Consider the following 18,283-nt stretch of genomic DNA (forward strand, 5'->3'; position numbering starts at 1 on the left):
AGAGCAATAAATACTTAAAAAGACCAATAATTAACAATTAAAAATTAAAAATTGCAAAATGCATCCCCCTACAGCCTAGCGGTCCGAATTATAAAATCTAATGGCTGCAGGGGTGAAGGATCTCCTGAACCGCTCCGTTCTACAGGGCAGGGAGAGGAGCCGGTTGTTGTTCCGAGTGCACTTTTGACGGTCCAGAATTACATGGAGGGGATGCCCGGGGTTTTTCAGGATGACCTGCACCTTGTGCCTCATACGCCTCTCAAGCACATCCATCCCAGAGTCTACTCTCCCCTCCAGCACTGAGCTAGCTCGTTTAACCAGTTTGACCAGCTTCTTGTTGTTTTTTGCACTAATGCTGTTGCCTCAGCAGACAACAGCGTAGAAAATAACACTTGCAACCACAGTGTTGTAAAACATGTGCAGCATATCATTACACACATTGAAGGATTTGAGCCTTCTGAGGAAAAAGAGTCTGCTCTGGCCTTTTTTGTAGAGGGAGTTGACAGACCAGTCCAGTTTGTTATCAAGGTGCACTCCAAGGTATTTATATGTCTGCACCACCTCAATGTCAGCCCCTGCAGCGTTGACCGGCTGAAGGGGGAGCTTGGACCTGCCAAAGTTAACCACCATCTCTTTAGTCTTAGTTGTGTTCAGGATAAGACAGTTCTCTTCACTCCAGGCACAAAAGGCACTGGTCAAGTTCCTGTATTCCTCCTCCTGCCCGTTCCTTACACATGCCACAATATATCTTGATATTAACTGACTGGATATTAATAGTAAGTGATATGACCATTTAACTCTAAATTCTCTCTCCACAGAGGATATCTGATGTTTTAAATTCCAGCATTCTCTTTTATTTTAGATTTCCAGCAACTGCTGGGTTTTATATTCCACAGCTCCAGCATTTTTCTGCCCCACTCGACTGCCTCCAGTCATCTTCCCCATTGATCTTCCTGCAGATAGATCATCTGGGAGTGAGCATGCATCCCCCCCCCCCCCCTCTAATCAGGCACCAAAAAGCAATTGTGTCACCTGCTCTCAACCATTGTTGTTTCTTTCCTGCCCCTCAAGTTCCAAGGGGCAGAAAAGAGACAATTATGGTGAAGAGCAGGTGACATAATTGCTTTTGGTGTCTTCCAAGTTCTGATGAAGGGTCATTGAGATGATCCATTAATTCTGTCTCTCCCTCCCTGCACGGAATTTGTACATCGCTTGGTGCCATCATGATTTTCAGCTTCCTCACCGATTTCTAGCATCTGCAGTCTTTTTTGTCTATTTTTTCTTTTTGATTACTTCCTGGCATAAAAAAGGGGTAAAATCCCACCACTTAATTGTGAAATCTGAACTGTCTCTCCTGCATTAAGAAATGATGGAACAAAGAGTAGAACAGTAAGAAAACTTTAAGTTGGGAGCTGACTTTACTGAATCGTTTGAAACTTAAGCTACGGTGACGGGAGGTTTGTGTTGGATTGCACTGATACGGTCCTGCAGCCTAAAAGGCCTGTCCCACTATAAGAGCTCTCCCGAGTTAAAAGAAAAATCTAACTTGTGGTAAGTACATAGGAGCTCGGGACGTCTCTTAGCGGCTCGTAACGCTAACGGCAGGTACTCGGGAAACGCGGTAAGCTCATGAAGATTTTTCAACATGTTGAAAAATGTCCACGAGAGCCCCGAGTACCTACGAGCGGCTATTACCGTAATTCGCCGAGTTCGAATCAGGGGAAACTCGGGAGAACTCTTGAATTACCTCGTACAGTGGGACAGGCCCTCACCCACACTAGCTCCGCACCTGTGCTGTGTTTGTACAGTGCTGTTACACCCCCCCACCCCCGACAAACAGCTGGCATTGTCACGGCAACTCTTACTTAAGCCACGTGCGGAAATGGCTGGAAAAAGTTGAATAATTTTTGGAAGTTATTGAAACAAATTTAACAGAATGAATGATTTAAAAACATACAAAACTGCAGTTAGTTTAAAACATGAATATGAATCACTTTTAGATTTTTTTTTATCTTGGGTTACCTTTAAATGATAAAATGACCCTGATCATCGCCTATCCATGTTCTTCAGGAATGCTGTCTAACTCACCATGTCCCTCTTAAGTGCCTGTCCCACTTTCCCGAGTTACTCACGATTTCTCCCGAGTTTTCCACTTGATTCAAACTCGGAGAATTACGGTAATAGCCAGCCGTGGGTACTCGGGGCTATTTTCTTTACTCGTGTACATTTTTCAACATGTTGAAAAACGCCCTGACTTACCTGATGCCCCGAGTACCTACGGCTGACATTACGAGCCGCTACGAAATATCTACGGACTCGCTAGGGCCTCCTACGGACTACGGACATTCTCCGAGTTTGAATCAAGGGGAAAACACGGGAGAATTTGTGAGTAACTCGGGAAAGTGGGACAGGGGCTTAACTCACTGAGTTACGCAAACACTTTGTGTCCTTTTGTGTAAAGGACACCATCTGCAGTTCCTTGTTTGTACCTCTAAATGATGTTTGGTGAATGCCTTGGAACAAATGGGACACAGGAGATGCAACACTTGTGGCAGGTGGTAGTGGAGGTTCCAGATGTGAAGTGTATCCAAGCTCAGTGACTCCTGTGGTGAGTCCATGGACAGAGGTGGGGGTCACAACACATTGCCTCATGCACAGCAGCTGGCCAGCAGTTTCTGCAGACCCGGCAGCAAACCTGTTCCTGTGCAGAGCAGTAATCCAGTAATCCATCTCCTATGCAGAGAGCTCCATGGTGTAGAGTTTCCTTAAAATGAAAGACTCCAGGTACAACCAAACTTCACACTTTGCTCTCACAATAAATTCTTGTGGCCTAATTCAGCTCATGAAAGAAGGGGTTAAGTTGATACTGTCAATCCAAAGATGATAATTATTAAATTGAGTTTGAAAAATACTTTAGTTAGGAATTTCACCCAATTGGTCCGATTTGAACCCAAGTTTCAGGTGAATATAGTACTTGCCCCCTGGCACTGTCAAGTAGGGTTGCCAACTTTCTCACTCCCAAATAAGGGACAAAAGGTCAAAATAAGGAACAAATTCCCGATGGCGATTCGTTGACCGACTCGGCCGTGGCTGGGTGAATGATAAGTTGGCCAGGGTGCTGGACTGCACACAAAGCGGGCCAGCTGAGGAGTTTTGGCCCGGGCCACGCGATGTCGCGTGCAAAGTCCGGCACCCCATCCAACTCATGAACCAATGATCGCCATGAGAAGGAGGGGTGGTGGAGTCGGCGGTAAGCGAAGGTTCGAAGGTAGGCAGCTGGCCAGGCTGCCGACCGACGGGGCCATGGGCGAGGCGCTGCTGCTGCTGCACTCCATGGGCTGCACTACATCGGGACGGGTGAGGCGGGGCCTGATGCGGTGCTCCGATCCGACAGTCCCCATGACCTGCATAATAGCAGTCAAATACTGGAAAAGGGTGGTCCCGTATGGGACAAACCAATTTAGCCCAATATACGGGACAGTTATCAACCCTACTGCCAAGTGTCCTGGCTCCTTCGATGCATGGTCATGCCCATGTATGTTGCCTGCACTCTCCCTAACACTGCCTATCCTTTTGGGTTTGTTTTGTTCCATCAATACTGTATTGTTGTAGAACAGCCAATGTCTCTTTGAATGACAGAGCAAGTTTACTGGGTGAAAATCCCTGGGCTTTGATTTTTTATTAATAGGGATTCATTGAGTGACACAACATGGAAACAGGCCTTTAACCTACTTGTCCACGCTGACAAAGATGCCCCATCTAAGCTAGACCTATGAGGCTGTGTTTGGCCCATGTCCCTCTAAACCATTCCCATCCATTTTTATATTTGTTATTTCATACTTGTCCTGTCTTGATCAATGCCATTTTGTATGCGTTTAAACAAAAAGCAGAGTTTTGTTCCTTGTAAATGTGCTTTAAAAGTTATTTTTCTAATGAGCGAAAAGCTGAATCAACACAGTCACAGCACGTGCAAGTAGGTCCACAATAACCAAGGAGATTTAGCAAACTCGGAAGTGCTTGCTCCCAATGGGGAAGCTAATGCTGAGCCGATGAACAGATTTGACCATGAATGTAATGACAACACTGCAGAGGGAAATGAAGTAGCATACAGCTAAAAGTGGCACATAGAGATTGGATCTGGACTAAAATATAATCACCAGCTGCACACATAAAGAAACCAATTTGTGCAGATGGACTTGTTCTGATTAAATGAGGTCCAGTTTAATGGATGGCATTCATACCTGCAGCAAATTGCTTAATTCAGAAAAAATGCAATAAAAACAGGAGTAACAATATATCCGTGGCAGCAAAAGTACATTTCTGTAGCTATATTTAAATCCTTAGGAAACTCGTACAGTGAGCTGAGATTAAACTGTTACAACTTCAGCATTTGCTTGCATTGCTTCAGCAATGATTTATTTTACCATTAGTAACACAGCTTTGGCTAACTATTTACAGATAGTAATCCCTATGTGGTGTAGGCTGATGTCATTACATTGAATAAGCAAGAGGATCAAAATGCTCCTATTATTCTCCTATTACCACTATTGCCTCCCTCTCTGACTAAGATATAAGTTACCTGATTTTAGAGCTCGCTGCACAGTTCAGCCAATTTTTCACTGACACCATTCAATAAATGAGTTGGAACATAAAAGTGCTTTTTAAATACTGCCAGGCATTGCCGATATTGTGAACCAATGTACAAATTGCAACAGAACACGATTGAAAGGTTGAAAATGTAATATGTAATGATGACTCTGAAATCTTCCTGTTATGGGCACTTAGAATGTCTTTTGTCAAATCTGTTTCAGAGAGAGATCTAGTCTGCAACTGAACAATCGCAAACTTGAAAGAAAGGCCAAGGAGTTAATGCTGCAAATAGATGATGAACGCCTCCATCTGACGGACCAAAAGGATCAGGTACGAGGCATAAAATAGAGAGGCAGTGTTTTCTGGCATCAGTTAGGGTCCCTGGAGGGTGGGAGGCCTAACTCTTTCAGTTACCACGGCAACTCCACGAATCTATGCAGGCCAAGTTTAAAGCAACTCGTGTGGAATCACTATGAAAGCTGATAACCAACTATAGCCGACTGTAAATAGGGAATGTTTAAAAATACATACACCTGCATTAAACTGCAATTGAAGGAAATCTGAAATTAAAACAAAAAATGCTTGAAATTTGGTACTGATGGCTCTCATTGACCTGAAATGCTGCTCAAACAGCCAAGTATTGGTGATATTTTTCTTTTTTAAATTTTCAAGCATGTTTAAATAAAATAATTTGATGAATGGGTAGGCATGAAACTGGATGAGCCTTATTTAAACTAATCTTAGCCACATATTAATGAAACGCAATTTATTCACATTAAAATGTTTCTCTCTGGCTTGTAAGAAATGTGCTGTTTGTCATTAACTTTGCAACTTTCCAGTTGAATCTACGATTAAAAGCATTAAAAAGACAAGTGGATGAAGCAGAGGAAGAAATAGACCGCCTGGAAAATGGAAAAAGAAAGATACAGAGAGAGTTGGAAGAACAAGTAGAAGCCACTGAAGAAATCCAAGGACAAATGAATTCATTAAAGAAAGATCTCAGGTAGGTTGTTGTCTGTTTCAAAAATGCAGCTGAGGTGCGTCTGGCAAATATTGTAAAATAATTGTTCTGTGATTATATTTAAGTTAAGACTATAATGTAGGTCAAGTTCAAGTTCAAGTGAGTTTATTGTCATGTGTCCCTGTATAGGACAATGAAATTCTTGCTTTGCTTAAGCACTTTGCTTAAGTCCCCGTTATGCTGGAAATCTGAAACACAAATTGCTGGAAACTCCGCAAGTCAGGCAGCATTTGTAGAAAGAGAAGCAGACTTCATGCTTTGGGCCCTACCTAGTTCCTTTGTCAGAATTGGGAAAGTGAGAAAATTAGTTAGTTATCAGCTGCAGAAAAGCAGGCGGAGGATCGGGTAGAACGAAGGGAATACAGTATTTTTTAACAGTGTGAGACCAAACGGGTTAAGGTGCAATTGTTGTTTCTTGCTAAGAACAGGACTGTGGACATGCCCAGTGGAAAGGTGCCTGCAGGAGGTATGTTCTTTGGGTAATCCAGAGCTGCACTCAAGAGGCTGGCAGTCAGTGTCACGGAGGTCTCTATATTGGGATTTGGCAGTTTCCAGCTGTCCGCATTTTAATAGGATGTCTGTAATGAAGACTGAGGCAAAGCTCTCCTTGAGAATGGAGTTTCAGTGACCTCCTTCATACATCGTTAAGGTCTGTTGTGAGATGTAGCACAGATCATCAGCCGTCTGGAGAGATCATTGGGCTGGAGAACTGTGGCCCTGACCTACATGGATCAAGCAGTCAAGACATACATGAGGTTAGATTCGAGGCCATAGACCTGATCGAAGGCAAAGAATACTGCTTGTAGCCTGGTTTCAGAAGAGACCAAATGGGTGTAAGGAGAGGTGTTCAACACTATCACCTTTTCCTTTGAAGATGGCCATGATCTTAACGTAATTGTGGACTTTTGCAGCTTAAAATGCCTTTGCTCACTGGTCAAGGTGGCTTAAATCAATTTGTTAATGTAACAAGATTTTTACAAAATCCCATGGGTAAAATATTTTTCTTTGTTTCATATTGCTCACTGGTTCATTTATTTGGTTCACTGTTTAAAATAAAAACCGCATACTTCAATGGTGCAAATTAAATTGTTATTTTAATCATTTTATTTACAGACGAAAAAATTCATCAAAGGTTTCATCCTCACTTCTAAATGATTATGAAAATGATTACAGTACAGATGAAGACAGTATCTATGACACAGATTTTAAACCATCAAGGGAAGGTGATTTGTAGGATCTCATCTAACCTGAAGCTAAACAAAGTGACAAAGGGAAGAGGGGAATTTAATAGGTTAATTAATATATCTTGCAAGAAATGACAATTAATTGTACCAGATGCTACATGTTCCTAAGTTTTAGTAACGAGTCTCTCAATGATACTATTTGTCTTGTGAAAGTATCTTTCAATACCTTTTCTGTTGCCACACTTGTAACGTACTGGGTTTGTGTATTTGGAGCCATTTGAAGAATTAACAGAAGGCCATGTTTTCCTGCTCATTCATTTTGAAGAGAATTTAAAATCTATTTTTTAAATAAATTAGCAATTAGATTTTAATGTGTGTGCAGGTTGTAAATACATTTAAACTACAAATATTTCTTTCCTTTAAGTTAAACTGTTACAGTGCCAACAATACCTACGGTTTCTTGGCCAAATTTTGTGTTCCGTGTCATTTGGAGAAAACAATCATCTTTAATGTGCCTTTGATCATTTTCATCTCTGCTTTTGTCCACCCATCTAACACCCCCCCCCCCCCCCACCCCACCATCACCACCTATCACTCACCAGGCTTTGTGCTGCCCTATTCTTCAGCTTTCTCCCCCCCACTACAATCAGTCTGAAGATAGTTCCAACCCAAGGCGTTGCCTATCCATGTCCTCCAGAGATGCTGCCTGACTTGCAGAGTTATTCCAGCACTTTGTGTTCATCATTTTTGGTCACTTGCACAACAAAAATAAGTGTATTGGTCGCTGGTTGCACACGCCTGCACACTGTATCACTGGGTACCATCGATTTCTACACTTCACGTTGTGTGCAGAATCACATCTGTATGAGTGTTTGTGTGAACGTGCCTGTGTGTGTGTGTGATCCTGCTGTGTGTTTCACCACCTACCACTGACAACTTGGGTTAGAATTTGGCCCCAAGTTTAAACACTGGACACACGGCAGCACGGAACCATGTTGGGGGTTGTGGTGCCTGACTTGCTCATCGACCAGGGCTGGTATTTTGACAAGGGGCACACCTCAAATTCTGTTGGTCAATTTAAACAACAACACCCCCCGCCTCCCCCCATAAAAATACATCTGAATGGAAGGAGGAAATGCTTGTAATCGGAGACATGCCCCCATCCCATATATAAGGAGGCAGGGTGAAGGGAGGCCAAACAATCCCGTTTCAGGAGGTGAGCCGGTCGATTAAACTTCTAGTGGACGTTGCATGCTTCTGCTTTGACTGTTTTTTTTGTGTTAACTTGGTGTTTCCTGAAGTCTGGGAAACCCAGCAGCGGTATGGCTGGCCTGATAAGTGCCTTTGCAACCAGGTTTGTGACCCAGGGCTGGCCCAGTAAACTGACCTACAAAAACTAGGCCCCATTCTCTCCACCTCCACCTTCCCTTGTCCACAGCTCATAATATAGCCGTGCCACCATCCCGATACCCCTGCACCTCATGAACTTCACCTTCCCTTCAGTCCCTTCTCCACAGCCTCAGGTTACTGCCACCTGTTCTATAACCCCAGCATCAACAGACCCTCCACTCCAGTCCTCTGTGGATTATTATACCGTTCACCAAGTAGCCAGCCCTGTCAAATGAAGCTGGCTTCTATGAATGTGCATGTCACGAGTCACAATTGGGTAGCAACAAACTATCTGTTGGAGGAACTCAGCGGATTCGAGCAGCATCTATGGGTGGAAAGGAATGGTCGATATGTCGGGTTGAGACCTTGCATTAGGACTCGCATGTCACAGGGTTTCGACCCGAAGCGTTGACCACTCCTTCCTTCCCCACAGATGCTGCCCGACCCACTGAGATCCTCCAGCAGATTACTTGTTGCTCCAGATTCCCGCATCTGCAGTCTCTTGTCTTTAAAATGTTGTGGCGTCGGTAGAAACCTACCTGCCTGAGTGAGCTGGCAACAACACCATCAACTCTCTGCCCTCTGTACCTCAGACATCCCATCAACTCCAACAAGCTGGTGCTTTTGCTTCTGATCCAGATTTAATACTTGGGTGGTTTCTTTTGGTTTGTTACACTGGAGAGGAAAGAATGGACATGTGCAGTATGTAAACTCCTTTCTAACACTTCTTATACTGCTAGCAATGTTTAGCACCCTTCCTTGTAGGATTCCCTTCCCCAGTCTTCCCTTCCAGTCGCAGCTCCCTATTTCCTGGTGTGTTGGACTATTGGACAATCTCCATGTTGAATATCCGAGCCAGCTGTGCCTGGAATAGCTGGCCACTCTTCTCAGGGCCCCATCAGTCTGCCTGGGAAATGGGTCTGTTGTTGTATCCATGTGAGTTGGAGGGAGTGTAAACCACTGGCTTCCAGCCTTTCCACTGCTTGCTCTCTATCTCCTTCATTATCAGGGTCATACTATCATGGGTCCACATTTGAGGGATAAGGATGCGACCCCTTTAGTGTTAAATCATGCTTCAGAATGTCATGTGGAGGGGAAAAGAATTCAGACAAAATGTAACCGGAAGTCCAAGTGGTAAAGAATTTGATGGCGTCTTCATTTCCTTCCATGTGTAATTAAAATTAATCTCAATCAAAAGTTAGAAGAAATTTTGCATTTATTTTCAACAAGTGTTTTACTAGCGAGAAACACTTAAATTCTGCCTCTACCATTGAATGTTTCTTTATATTGCTATTACATAGATAATATGGCAATATCAAAAATACCACTGTTTGAATATAAAGCTTGACTAGAGCCGACATTTTTTTGTGCTTTTAATGATAAACCAGTTATTCAAAATAGTTTGGACTTTCAACATTTTATTCAATAAGAAGGTTACACGATATTATTTTAATACTCGCCATTTTGGTTTGGATAACAATGACATTTTATAAATATTGTATAAACATTTTGCTAAGCTGATTTGTATTACTTATGTAATGTATAATTGATGCTAGATTAAATGCACATTGAATGACAATCAATAAAGTGCAATATATCTGCCAGCATTTAACATGATTTATTGTAACAGGACTCTGGACATTTGTATTTGGATGTCTTAAATTCCACTACTGCTGAATGTCTTACATCACTACATTTACTAGTTTGCCTTTTGGGCATTAGAATTGTCCACTGTTTTTAAACTCTGAAGCTACCTCCATGCAGAAAAAGCTGTAAGACACCACTTACAATAAATAAAGTTTTAAAATCATTCTTAATCATAGTTTCATTATTCTCATATTTTCTGCTCCTCCGTATTCCTTGAATAATGTTTGTCGAACACTGTGTTTGCTGAAAGAGCCTCATTCCTGTTCTTTCTAGAATCATTTTGAAAGCGATCTTGGTCACATTTTAGCAGTGCAAGGGATATCAATTATTTCAAATAGTTTTGGGACTGTTTCCGGCATCAAAAAACAACTGGACAAAGATGTTTTGACTTTTGACTATTTTCTATTTCTATTATATTAAACAGTCTCTTTATACATGGCTCACTAACGTTCAACAATGTATCTTTATTGTTCGCAGATATTAATTTTGTGATAATTTACTATATTCCCTCCAGTACATCTTTATTTGTGAACATATTCCACAACTGGAAAAACTTCCTTTAATCTATATTCAGAAGATTTTTTCCCCCTGAAGATTTGTTCTAAATAATGTTATTTCAACTCGTTTATCAAGTTGAGGTCATATAAAAGTAATTTGTTTAAAATGAGCCAGTAATTCTAACTGTTAATCAGTTTTCCGTACACCAGGAATAAAGCATTTTCCTTATTCAGCTGAATAAAGTATAAATTATTGTGTGAAAATCAGTGTAAAAATTGTTGATTGATACTTAAGTTAAACTATTTAGTAACATTCCCAATTTGCTCATGTCTTGATAAAAAATGTAATGTCATTTGCATTGTAACAGTTTGATGAAATTACTATTGTGGCAGTTAATTGTAGTTGTGGGATTTCTGTAGAAGGGTTTTTCAGTGGCTGTTTCACTACACCCAGCTTCACATTTTGCTACTTGTGTATGTTTGCTTTTGCTGCTCTTTACTGAACCACCCATTAGAGGGCAGCAGAGTCCAAGTATTATGCATCATCCATTTGTTTCTAAAGGGGAAATTATACATACTGTATACATATGTGTAGGAAGGAACTGAAATGTTGGTTTAAACCGAAGATAGACACAAAAAGTTGGAGTAACTTAGCAGGACAGGCAGCATCTCTGGAGAGAAGGAATGGGTGACATTTCGGGTCGAGACCCTTCTTCAGACTGGGGTCTCAACATGAAACGTCACCCATTCCTTCTCTCCAGAGATGCTGCCTGTCTTGCTCATACATTTATATGGAGCCTTTCACATCCCTTTCAGATGTTCTAAGGCACATTTGCCATGGATTTTTTAAATGTATCTACCTGAAAGAAGTGTTTTAATGCCCCTAATAATGCAGTACCATTTGATACTGGAAGAGTCTGGCAAGTGAGGCTTGAACCCAAAGTAACCTGAGCAAAAGATGAGCACACTAGAATTATATTGTGTGATACTGTGAATGTAAATATATTATTTGTTTATATATTCAACATTCTCCACACCTGCCTTGGGACCACAGCTCTGTTATCAGAGTTCTACCCAACCCAATGGAATCTTTAGATCATAAGTTCATAAGAGATAGGAGCAGAATTAGGCCATTCAGCCCATCAAGTCTACCCCACCATACAATCATGACTGATCTATCTCTCCCCCATCAACCCCATTCTCCTGCCTTCGCCTCATAACCCCTGACACCCGTACTAATCAAGAACCTATCTATCTCCGCTTTAAAAATATCCATTGACTTGGCCTCCACAGCCTTTTGTGGCAAAGAATTCCACAGATTCACCACCCACCCAGGGGCTTCACCCTCACTGTTGCCCGTACAATTGGCACCAGATTTCCCCCCAAGGTTTCATCCTTCACCTGCTTTAGCCGTTCACATGCTCCAGGTTAACTTCCAAATATCTACAGATGCCCCGACTCTGGTTACACCAGTAAACAGCTACGTATTCCACTCACCTTGACTGACCCAAAGCCACAACCATCCATCCCTTTCCTCCCAGTATTACTAGCCCATGTGTACACTGGAATTCATTTTGCTTACAGCTGCAACTTTGGTTAGCTCATCAATCAGTTTTAATCATTTAAGATTTTAAACATTTGATTGTCTGCTTCACTCTTGGCCGAGATGGGCTGGAGAAGTTTATCACTTCCTGGATTGTGGCTCCACCCCAGAATTAACCTCAATCTATTTTGCGGCATGTCTGACTCTACTTTCTCAGCTCTCTTATATAATTGTAGAATGTTTCAATGTTACAAATAACAACTGCTTTCAATATCTGGTGTGCAAAGTGGTAATCTCATCTGCCTTTGGCATTGATGGCAATCCTGAATCCAGGGACTTCATGAGAAGCATAATATTGCATTCTCAGTGATACAGTATGTAGTTATTATTTAAATCAAAGTCTATGCTTTTATAGTAAAGTTGCATGCGATGGGGATTGATACATCATGTGGACAGGAGTGTACGAGTATAAACAAGCATGATATATGTCTTGTAGTTGAGTTATTGGTGCATTTTGGACCCAAGACAAATATTTTATTGACTGAAATGTTGAGATGAATTAATCTTGGAAGTAGTCTACGGTTGTTGCTTCCTGCAAGAAAGGGCTGGTTTAAGGTTGTAACACTGACGCCAATCTTGCATCCTGCTCTCTTAATGAAGTTCAGGTTTGGGTTGGATGGTTTAAATTAACAACCACTTTTCATAACAAAGTAAATGAATGCTGAAGCCAATTGTTTTCTGTTTGCTGTTTAACTTCTGGATGTGAAGAATGAGAGCGCACGCATTCCACATGATTCACAGCCAACGCCCAGCATCAAATAAACCACATCCTTGTTATTTATTTATAGCCATTAAAATAATAGGTGCTATCTATAAATGTCATTGTCATATAACCCCTCCCCCCCCCCCACAAATTTTGCACATTCCAATCCTTTCCACTCGTCACTTTAATTTCATGTTTCGTGTATTTTGTGTTTTATGACTGTTAGCAAATCAATTTCCCTCCTGGGATAAATAAAGATCTATCGTATTGTATCGTATCCCCCCCCCCCCCTACCCCTCTATCTTTTCTGCTTCAGGGAAAACAAACCAGCCTTTCCTCATCAAAATGACACAGAATGCAGGAGTAACTCAACGGGTCAGGCAGCATCTCTGGAGAATGTGGATGGGTGACGTTTCAGATAGCAACCCTTCTTCAGGCTGATGATGCAAGGGGGCGGGACATGGGGTGGCATCTGATAGGTGCATACAGGCGGTCAGGGGTTTGGATTGACATATGACTTGACAAAGGCCAGTGGTGCAAATACAAATGGTGCGGGGAAAGATAGAGGAGTGGTGAAATGGGAGGTGTGAGTTGGTTAGTTACGTAAAACTGAAAAATTCAATGTTCTTACCATTGGGTTACAAACTACCCAAGAGGAATATGAGGTGCTGTTCCTCCAGTTTGCTGTCACCTCCCTCTTGCAGTGGAAGAGGCCCAGGATAGAATGGACTAGTGGTTTTCACGTGCACCTCCTCTCACCTCAAAATCATGAGGACCCTTTTTCCTCGGGTCGGGGAGTGTAAAACTAGAGGGCTTAGGTCCAAGGTAAGGTAGAAAGATCTAATAGGAACTTGAAGGACAGATTTTTCACACAGTGGGTAGTGGGTATATGAAACAAGCTGCCAGATGAAGTGGTAGAGGTGGTTACAACAGAGAAAAAAGATTGCAGAGATTGACAGAGGAGGCTCGGTGATGTATGCAAGGCCTGGTTCTGTGAGTGTCCCTATGTTGGGCAGCAGGACCAGTCTACAGATATTGCCAGGTTCACTGGGAACTGGGCTGGGAACAGATTTGCCACATATGTCTGCTTCAGAGATCAACCCTGGCTGGCCTGTCCAGTATGAGTCACTCCAGATGGCATTTACTAGTTGACCGCATGGTCCAGAGCAGCGATTCTCAACCTTTTTACCCTTGCAGAACCCTTGAAATGATTTTCATGTCTCGGGGAACCCCTACATGAAAATTATTATATATCTTTATTAATCTCTTTCTTTCTCCTTCATTAGCTTAAAGTTCATAAGGCAAACATAATATATTTTTCTGATAACTGGTTTAAGCAAAAATTAATGTACCTTTTTCTCAAGTTTATTGACAATGCAAAAAAAAACTGAAATCATACTGCTTGTTCAAAACTGAAGCAAATAAAGGCAAACAGAAGAACTAACTTTGGAGGAGAGAGAAAGAGAGAAAACAACACACACACACTTTTCATAAACTAACAAAAACATACGTAAATAAACCTTTGATAAAAATAAACATAAACATACTTACATTTTTTAAATTCATATAACATCCCTAAATGATGGGTACAAATGACTAAATAACGTGGGTGAATGAGGGACTGTACCTGCACGACAGGACTGATGGAGACCGTGCGTGCGTCTGTACCCAAGTGATTCACTTGATGATATGCAAATCTGTCACGTAAAGTTCCTGTCCACTGACCACTAAAGGCCATTTCACATTGGTGAAGTCGATAAATATGACGTCACTAAATATGCTAAATAGACGTTGCTAATTATGCTGTACGTGTATCATAAAATTACGAATATGAAATTAAACACAAAAAATAACTTAAATGCATTTACATATGATTAACGGTAGATACAAAATGCTGGAGTAATTCAGCGGGTGAGACAAAAAGTAAATAAATGATAAAAATAATATTTCTCTCGGAACCCCCAGCGACCTCTCACGGAACCCTGGTGTTCTGGGGAGCCCCGGTTGAGAAACGTTGGCCCAGAGTCACGTGTAGGTCAGACTGGGCATGAACTGCAGGTTTCCACTCCTTAAGGTATCGAGTGGACTAGATGGGTTTCTAGAACAATCTGGTGGTTGTCGTGGGGATCATCAACAAGAGCAGCTGGTGTTTCATTTCCAAACTTCAGATTATTAATTGAATTTTAATTTTATGGCGTTTGTACATTGGCCTCCGGATTACTGCTCTGATGTACCTAAGCTGCAATCCATGCCCCTCTATCTAAAAGATTGCCGTCTGAAATTAGACATATAAAGATGGACACAGTCTTCTCTACAAGCAGCTGATTTGTTGGAAGGCTGATCACGAAAGGGTTACTGAATGTCGCAGCTTCGGGTGTTACCTAGCTCCAGCCATCAGCTAAGCAAATGAACAGGAGTGCCCTTTAGGCAGGGCTGTTTGTGTGTTTTGTGTTTCTTCTTTGTGCACGCCTATGATAACATAATCAGCTGAAGGAAGTAGGGAGCGAGAGAGAGAGGCACACACACACACACACACACACAGAACTAAAACTAGGTGAAAACAGTGCATGGACTCTGACACACAGCTGGCAGAATGGTTGGGGTGATTTGGACAAACACCAGCAAATGGTTCCTCTCCGGGCCATTGGCGGCACATACCTGGCCCGCACCGGCCCGGCCCTGGTAGAGGTGGAGCAGGCCGGGATACACCCAGGTGAGGTATTTTAATGAGGGAGGGCTGGTCCGGGTAAAATGCAGTTTGACAAGTTGGGCGAGAACTTGTTCCCAGATGTGTCATTTCGGAGTTGTTGCTAGGAGACACACCGATCCACTGTCTTTGCAGACTGGGGCATAAACAAGTGACTTTATGAGCGGACGTTTGCAGGTGTTGTGATGGGACATTGCGGATTGCAAGCTGCCACAGAGTTCTCCTTTAACTTGCCAGATTAAGTTTTTAGATCTCTGATCGAAAGTCCAACTCAAACCCTCGAGGAAAGTGGTGGAAGTTGCAGGGACTGGAAAGAGATTTTGCGAAGGGAAACATATGTTAAGGAGAGTTTCAGCTGCCCTGTGGAAATAATACAAAATCAAGCCTTTGGATAAAATATGCTGAGGGAGACAATGCCACAGTTCAAGTCAGCGACAACCTGCACCATCGTAGAGACTCCTGAAACACCCAGGAGGGTAAGCCACTTACGTTAATGCCTTTAACCTGATGTAATTAAATGTCTAATTGCACTTTAAACCTCGCCAATGTGGTTGGCATGTTGAATGTCTTAACTTCAAGTGGGAGTTGTGTGAATTGCTTGGAAATAATTTCTGTTCTGCTTTCTTCGTATCTAAGTGTAGGGGAATGGAGAACCAGAGGACATGAGTTTAAGGTGAGGGTGGGGGATGGGGGGGTAGATTTAATAGGAACCTGAGGAGTAACTTTTTTACACAAAGGGTGGTGGGTGTATGGAACGAAGCTGCCGAAGGAGGTAGTTGAGGCAGGTACTAATGCAGCATTTATGAAACATTTCGACAAATACATGGATAGGACAGGTTTGGAGGGGTATGGGCCAACTGCAGGCAGGTGGGACTAGTGTAGATGGGACATGTTTGTCGGTGTGGGCAAGTGAGGCCGAAGAGCCTGTCTCCACTGTATAACTGCGACTCTAAGAATAAACAGGGTGTATATGTTTTGCAGGCAAATGTTCGAAGAGTACGGCTCACACTACACGCTGAAGGGAACTCTGCCTTGGCGAAAGATGGAAACAAAAGTAAAGGAGAAACAGAAACGGTGAGTGAAACTTGTGGGTGTCTCTGCAGTGCCGACACCACCAGTCTTAATAACAGAGGCACCTGTTTCTGCTGCGGGCTGAATCCAGGGGTCGCTGGAGGTGAAGTCATGCTGGGAACTGTATACAAGCTGGAGAATATTAACGCAGCAATTAATGTAGGTCAGCAAACACAGTCATGCAAATGATCAGACAGGCAGGGCAATGGTTACGCCAGGGTTGTTGTGAAACCTGCAGTCAGAGGTCTGGACCACTGATCCTGTGACATGTGTCCAAATCACACCCTGGCAGCCGGCGATGTTCATTTAATAGATACAGTTTGTGGTTAAAAATGCGGAGCTAGTAACATTAACCACGAAACTACCGGCTTGTAATAAAAACATAGTTCGTTCAATCACGTTCAGGTCCAGCACATTTACAGGTGGTCTTGGCCCACAGATGCTGTTGCTTTTCACTCCCTTCAGTCCACGGGCAGCAGAGGTGGACAATGTACACACTGACACAGAATAGATAGTGTACTCTGGCGTGCGGAAGCACGTTTAGGGGGGCACTGAGGGCTCCACAGTTGGAGGGGTTTGTCTTGGTTCAGCTGAGGAAGGGATAGAAGTCACAGAAGCAGCTGATTACAAAGCAGAGAAACTGCAGTTGCTCAAAATCTCAAACAAAAGCAGCAAACGGTGGAAATACTCAGCAGGTCAGGCGGCATCTGCGGGAGGACAAACAGACGAGGTTTCGGGGCAAACTGGTTTGTCAGAACTGAACAAAACAGAAAAATATGTGGTTCCCTGGGCAGGACGAACTCCTAGAGGCAGAAATTTGAAAAGAAACGAGAGAAAGATGCATATTGAGGGCTGCTGGTAGTTTGCTCTTAGATGGTGACAGAGCTCCCTGTGTTTGGATGAAACAACTGTAACCGTAAGCTCTGGAATTGGCACCAAAATGTCTGTCCCTATAACTCCCTCTCTTCCTCTAAGATACTCTCGCCTCCGTCCATGAGTTTCTTTGATAATTCAACAAAGCAAGACCTAACATCCGTCTAACCAGTAATCGTTGAGGTCTGGTCATTCCCAGCTTAAACAGTAACGCTTGTGACCAATATATGAAGATCTAGCGATAAGGAACAGGTATTTCTTAAAGATACACTTGCATCTCACAACTTGACCAACCACTTTATGCTGTTCTGGTTTAAGGATACATTTTATCTAGTTCCAGTGATACTTTCATTGTTGTGCCGTTGGCAGGAGATAGTTCAGGAGCTGAACCTTAAGGGCCTGTCCCACTTGCGCGCCTTTTTCGGCGACTGCTGGCACCCGTCATAGGTCGCCGAAAATTTTCAACATGTTGAAAATTCAGCGGCGACCAGAAAGACGCTACGACTCTTTGGTGACTAGGAGACTACTCATGCCAATACAGGCGACACCCTGGCGACATGTCGCGCGTGGGGTGAAGCCTGTATGGTCGTGAGTACTCGTCCAAAGAGTTGTACCTTGTTCTGGTCGCCGGTGGATTTTCAACATGTTGAAAATTTTCGGTGACCTGTAACGACCTATGACGTGTGCCGGCAGTCGCCGAAAAAGGCGCGTAAGTGGGACAGGCCCTTTAGACTGTCAGACACTGCTGCCTGAAACCAGAGGCAAAACCATCAAAGTGTCAGCAGAATTGTTCTTTCCAAAGTTTACTAGTTCTCTAGTTTATTTGTCACAAGATGTGACAGTTGGTAAACAAATTAGTAATCAAAGTGTCAACTTCCTTCAAATCCCACATGTAATAGACAGGAGGCTATTGGTGGCAGGAAGTCACGTGTGAATCTGTGTTGCAGACCCTAATGGAGTTCTTGAGTTTGAATGGTTTGATCTTGAAGGTTTGAATT

General features: G+C 42.7%; 2 protein-coding genes across 4 annotated transcripts in view; both read left to right on the forward strand.

The window, feature by feature from the left end:
- cgnl1 (cingulin like 1) overlaps positions 1-10,001 on the forward strand; it is a 116,136-nt gene extending 106,135 nt beyond the window's left edge. For 2 of the 3 annotated variants that reach the window (XM_033050511.1, XM_033050510.1), the window contains exons 17-19: positions 4,812-4,920; positions 5,430-5,593; positions 6,725-7,164. In XM_033050511.1, the coding sequence (XP_032906402.1) occupies positions 4,812-4,920; positions 5,430-5,593; positions 6,725-6,845 (394 nt within the window). In that variant the 3' untranslated portion in view covers positions 6,846-7,164. Of the gene's footprint in view, positions 1-4,811; positions 4,921-5,429; positions 5,594-6,724 lie in introns of all 3 variants that reach the window. The other variant, XM_033050512.1, reaches the window with a different exon arrangement.
- Positions 10,002-15,187: 5,186 nt separating this feature from the next.
- LOC116991643 (myocardial zonula adherens protein) overlaps positions 15,188-18,283 on the forward strand; it is a 54,631-nt gene continuing 51,535 nt past the window's right edge. Inside the window, exons 1-2 of the mRNA XM_033050408.1 lie at positions 15,188-15,817; positions 16,323-16,415. Of these exons, the coding sequence (XP_032906299.1) occupies positions 15,740-15,817; positions 16,323-16,415 (171 nt within the window). The 5' untranslated portion in view covers positions 15,188-15,739. The remainder of the gene's footprint in view (positions 15,818-16,322; positions 16,416-18,283) is intronic.

This window comes from Amblyraja radiata, chromosome 34 (assembly GCF_010909765.2).
Source record: "Amblyraja radiata isolate CabotCenter1 chromosome 34, sAmbRad1.1.pri, whole genome shotgun sequence".
In the NCBI taxonomy this organism is placed as follows: domain Eukaryota; kingdom Metazoa; phylum Chordata; class Chondrichthyes; order Rajiformes; family Rajidae; genus Amblyraja; species Amblyraja radiata.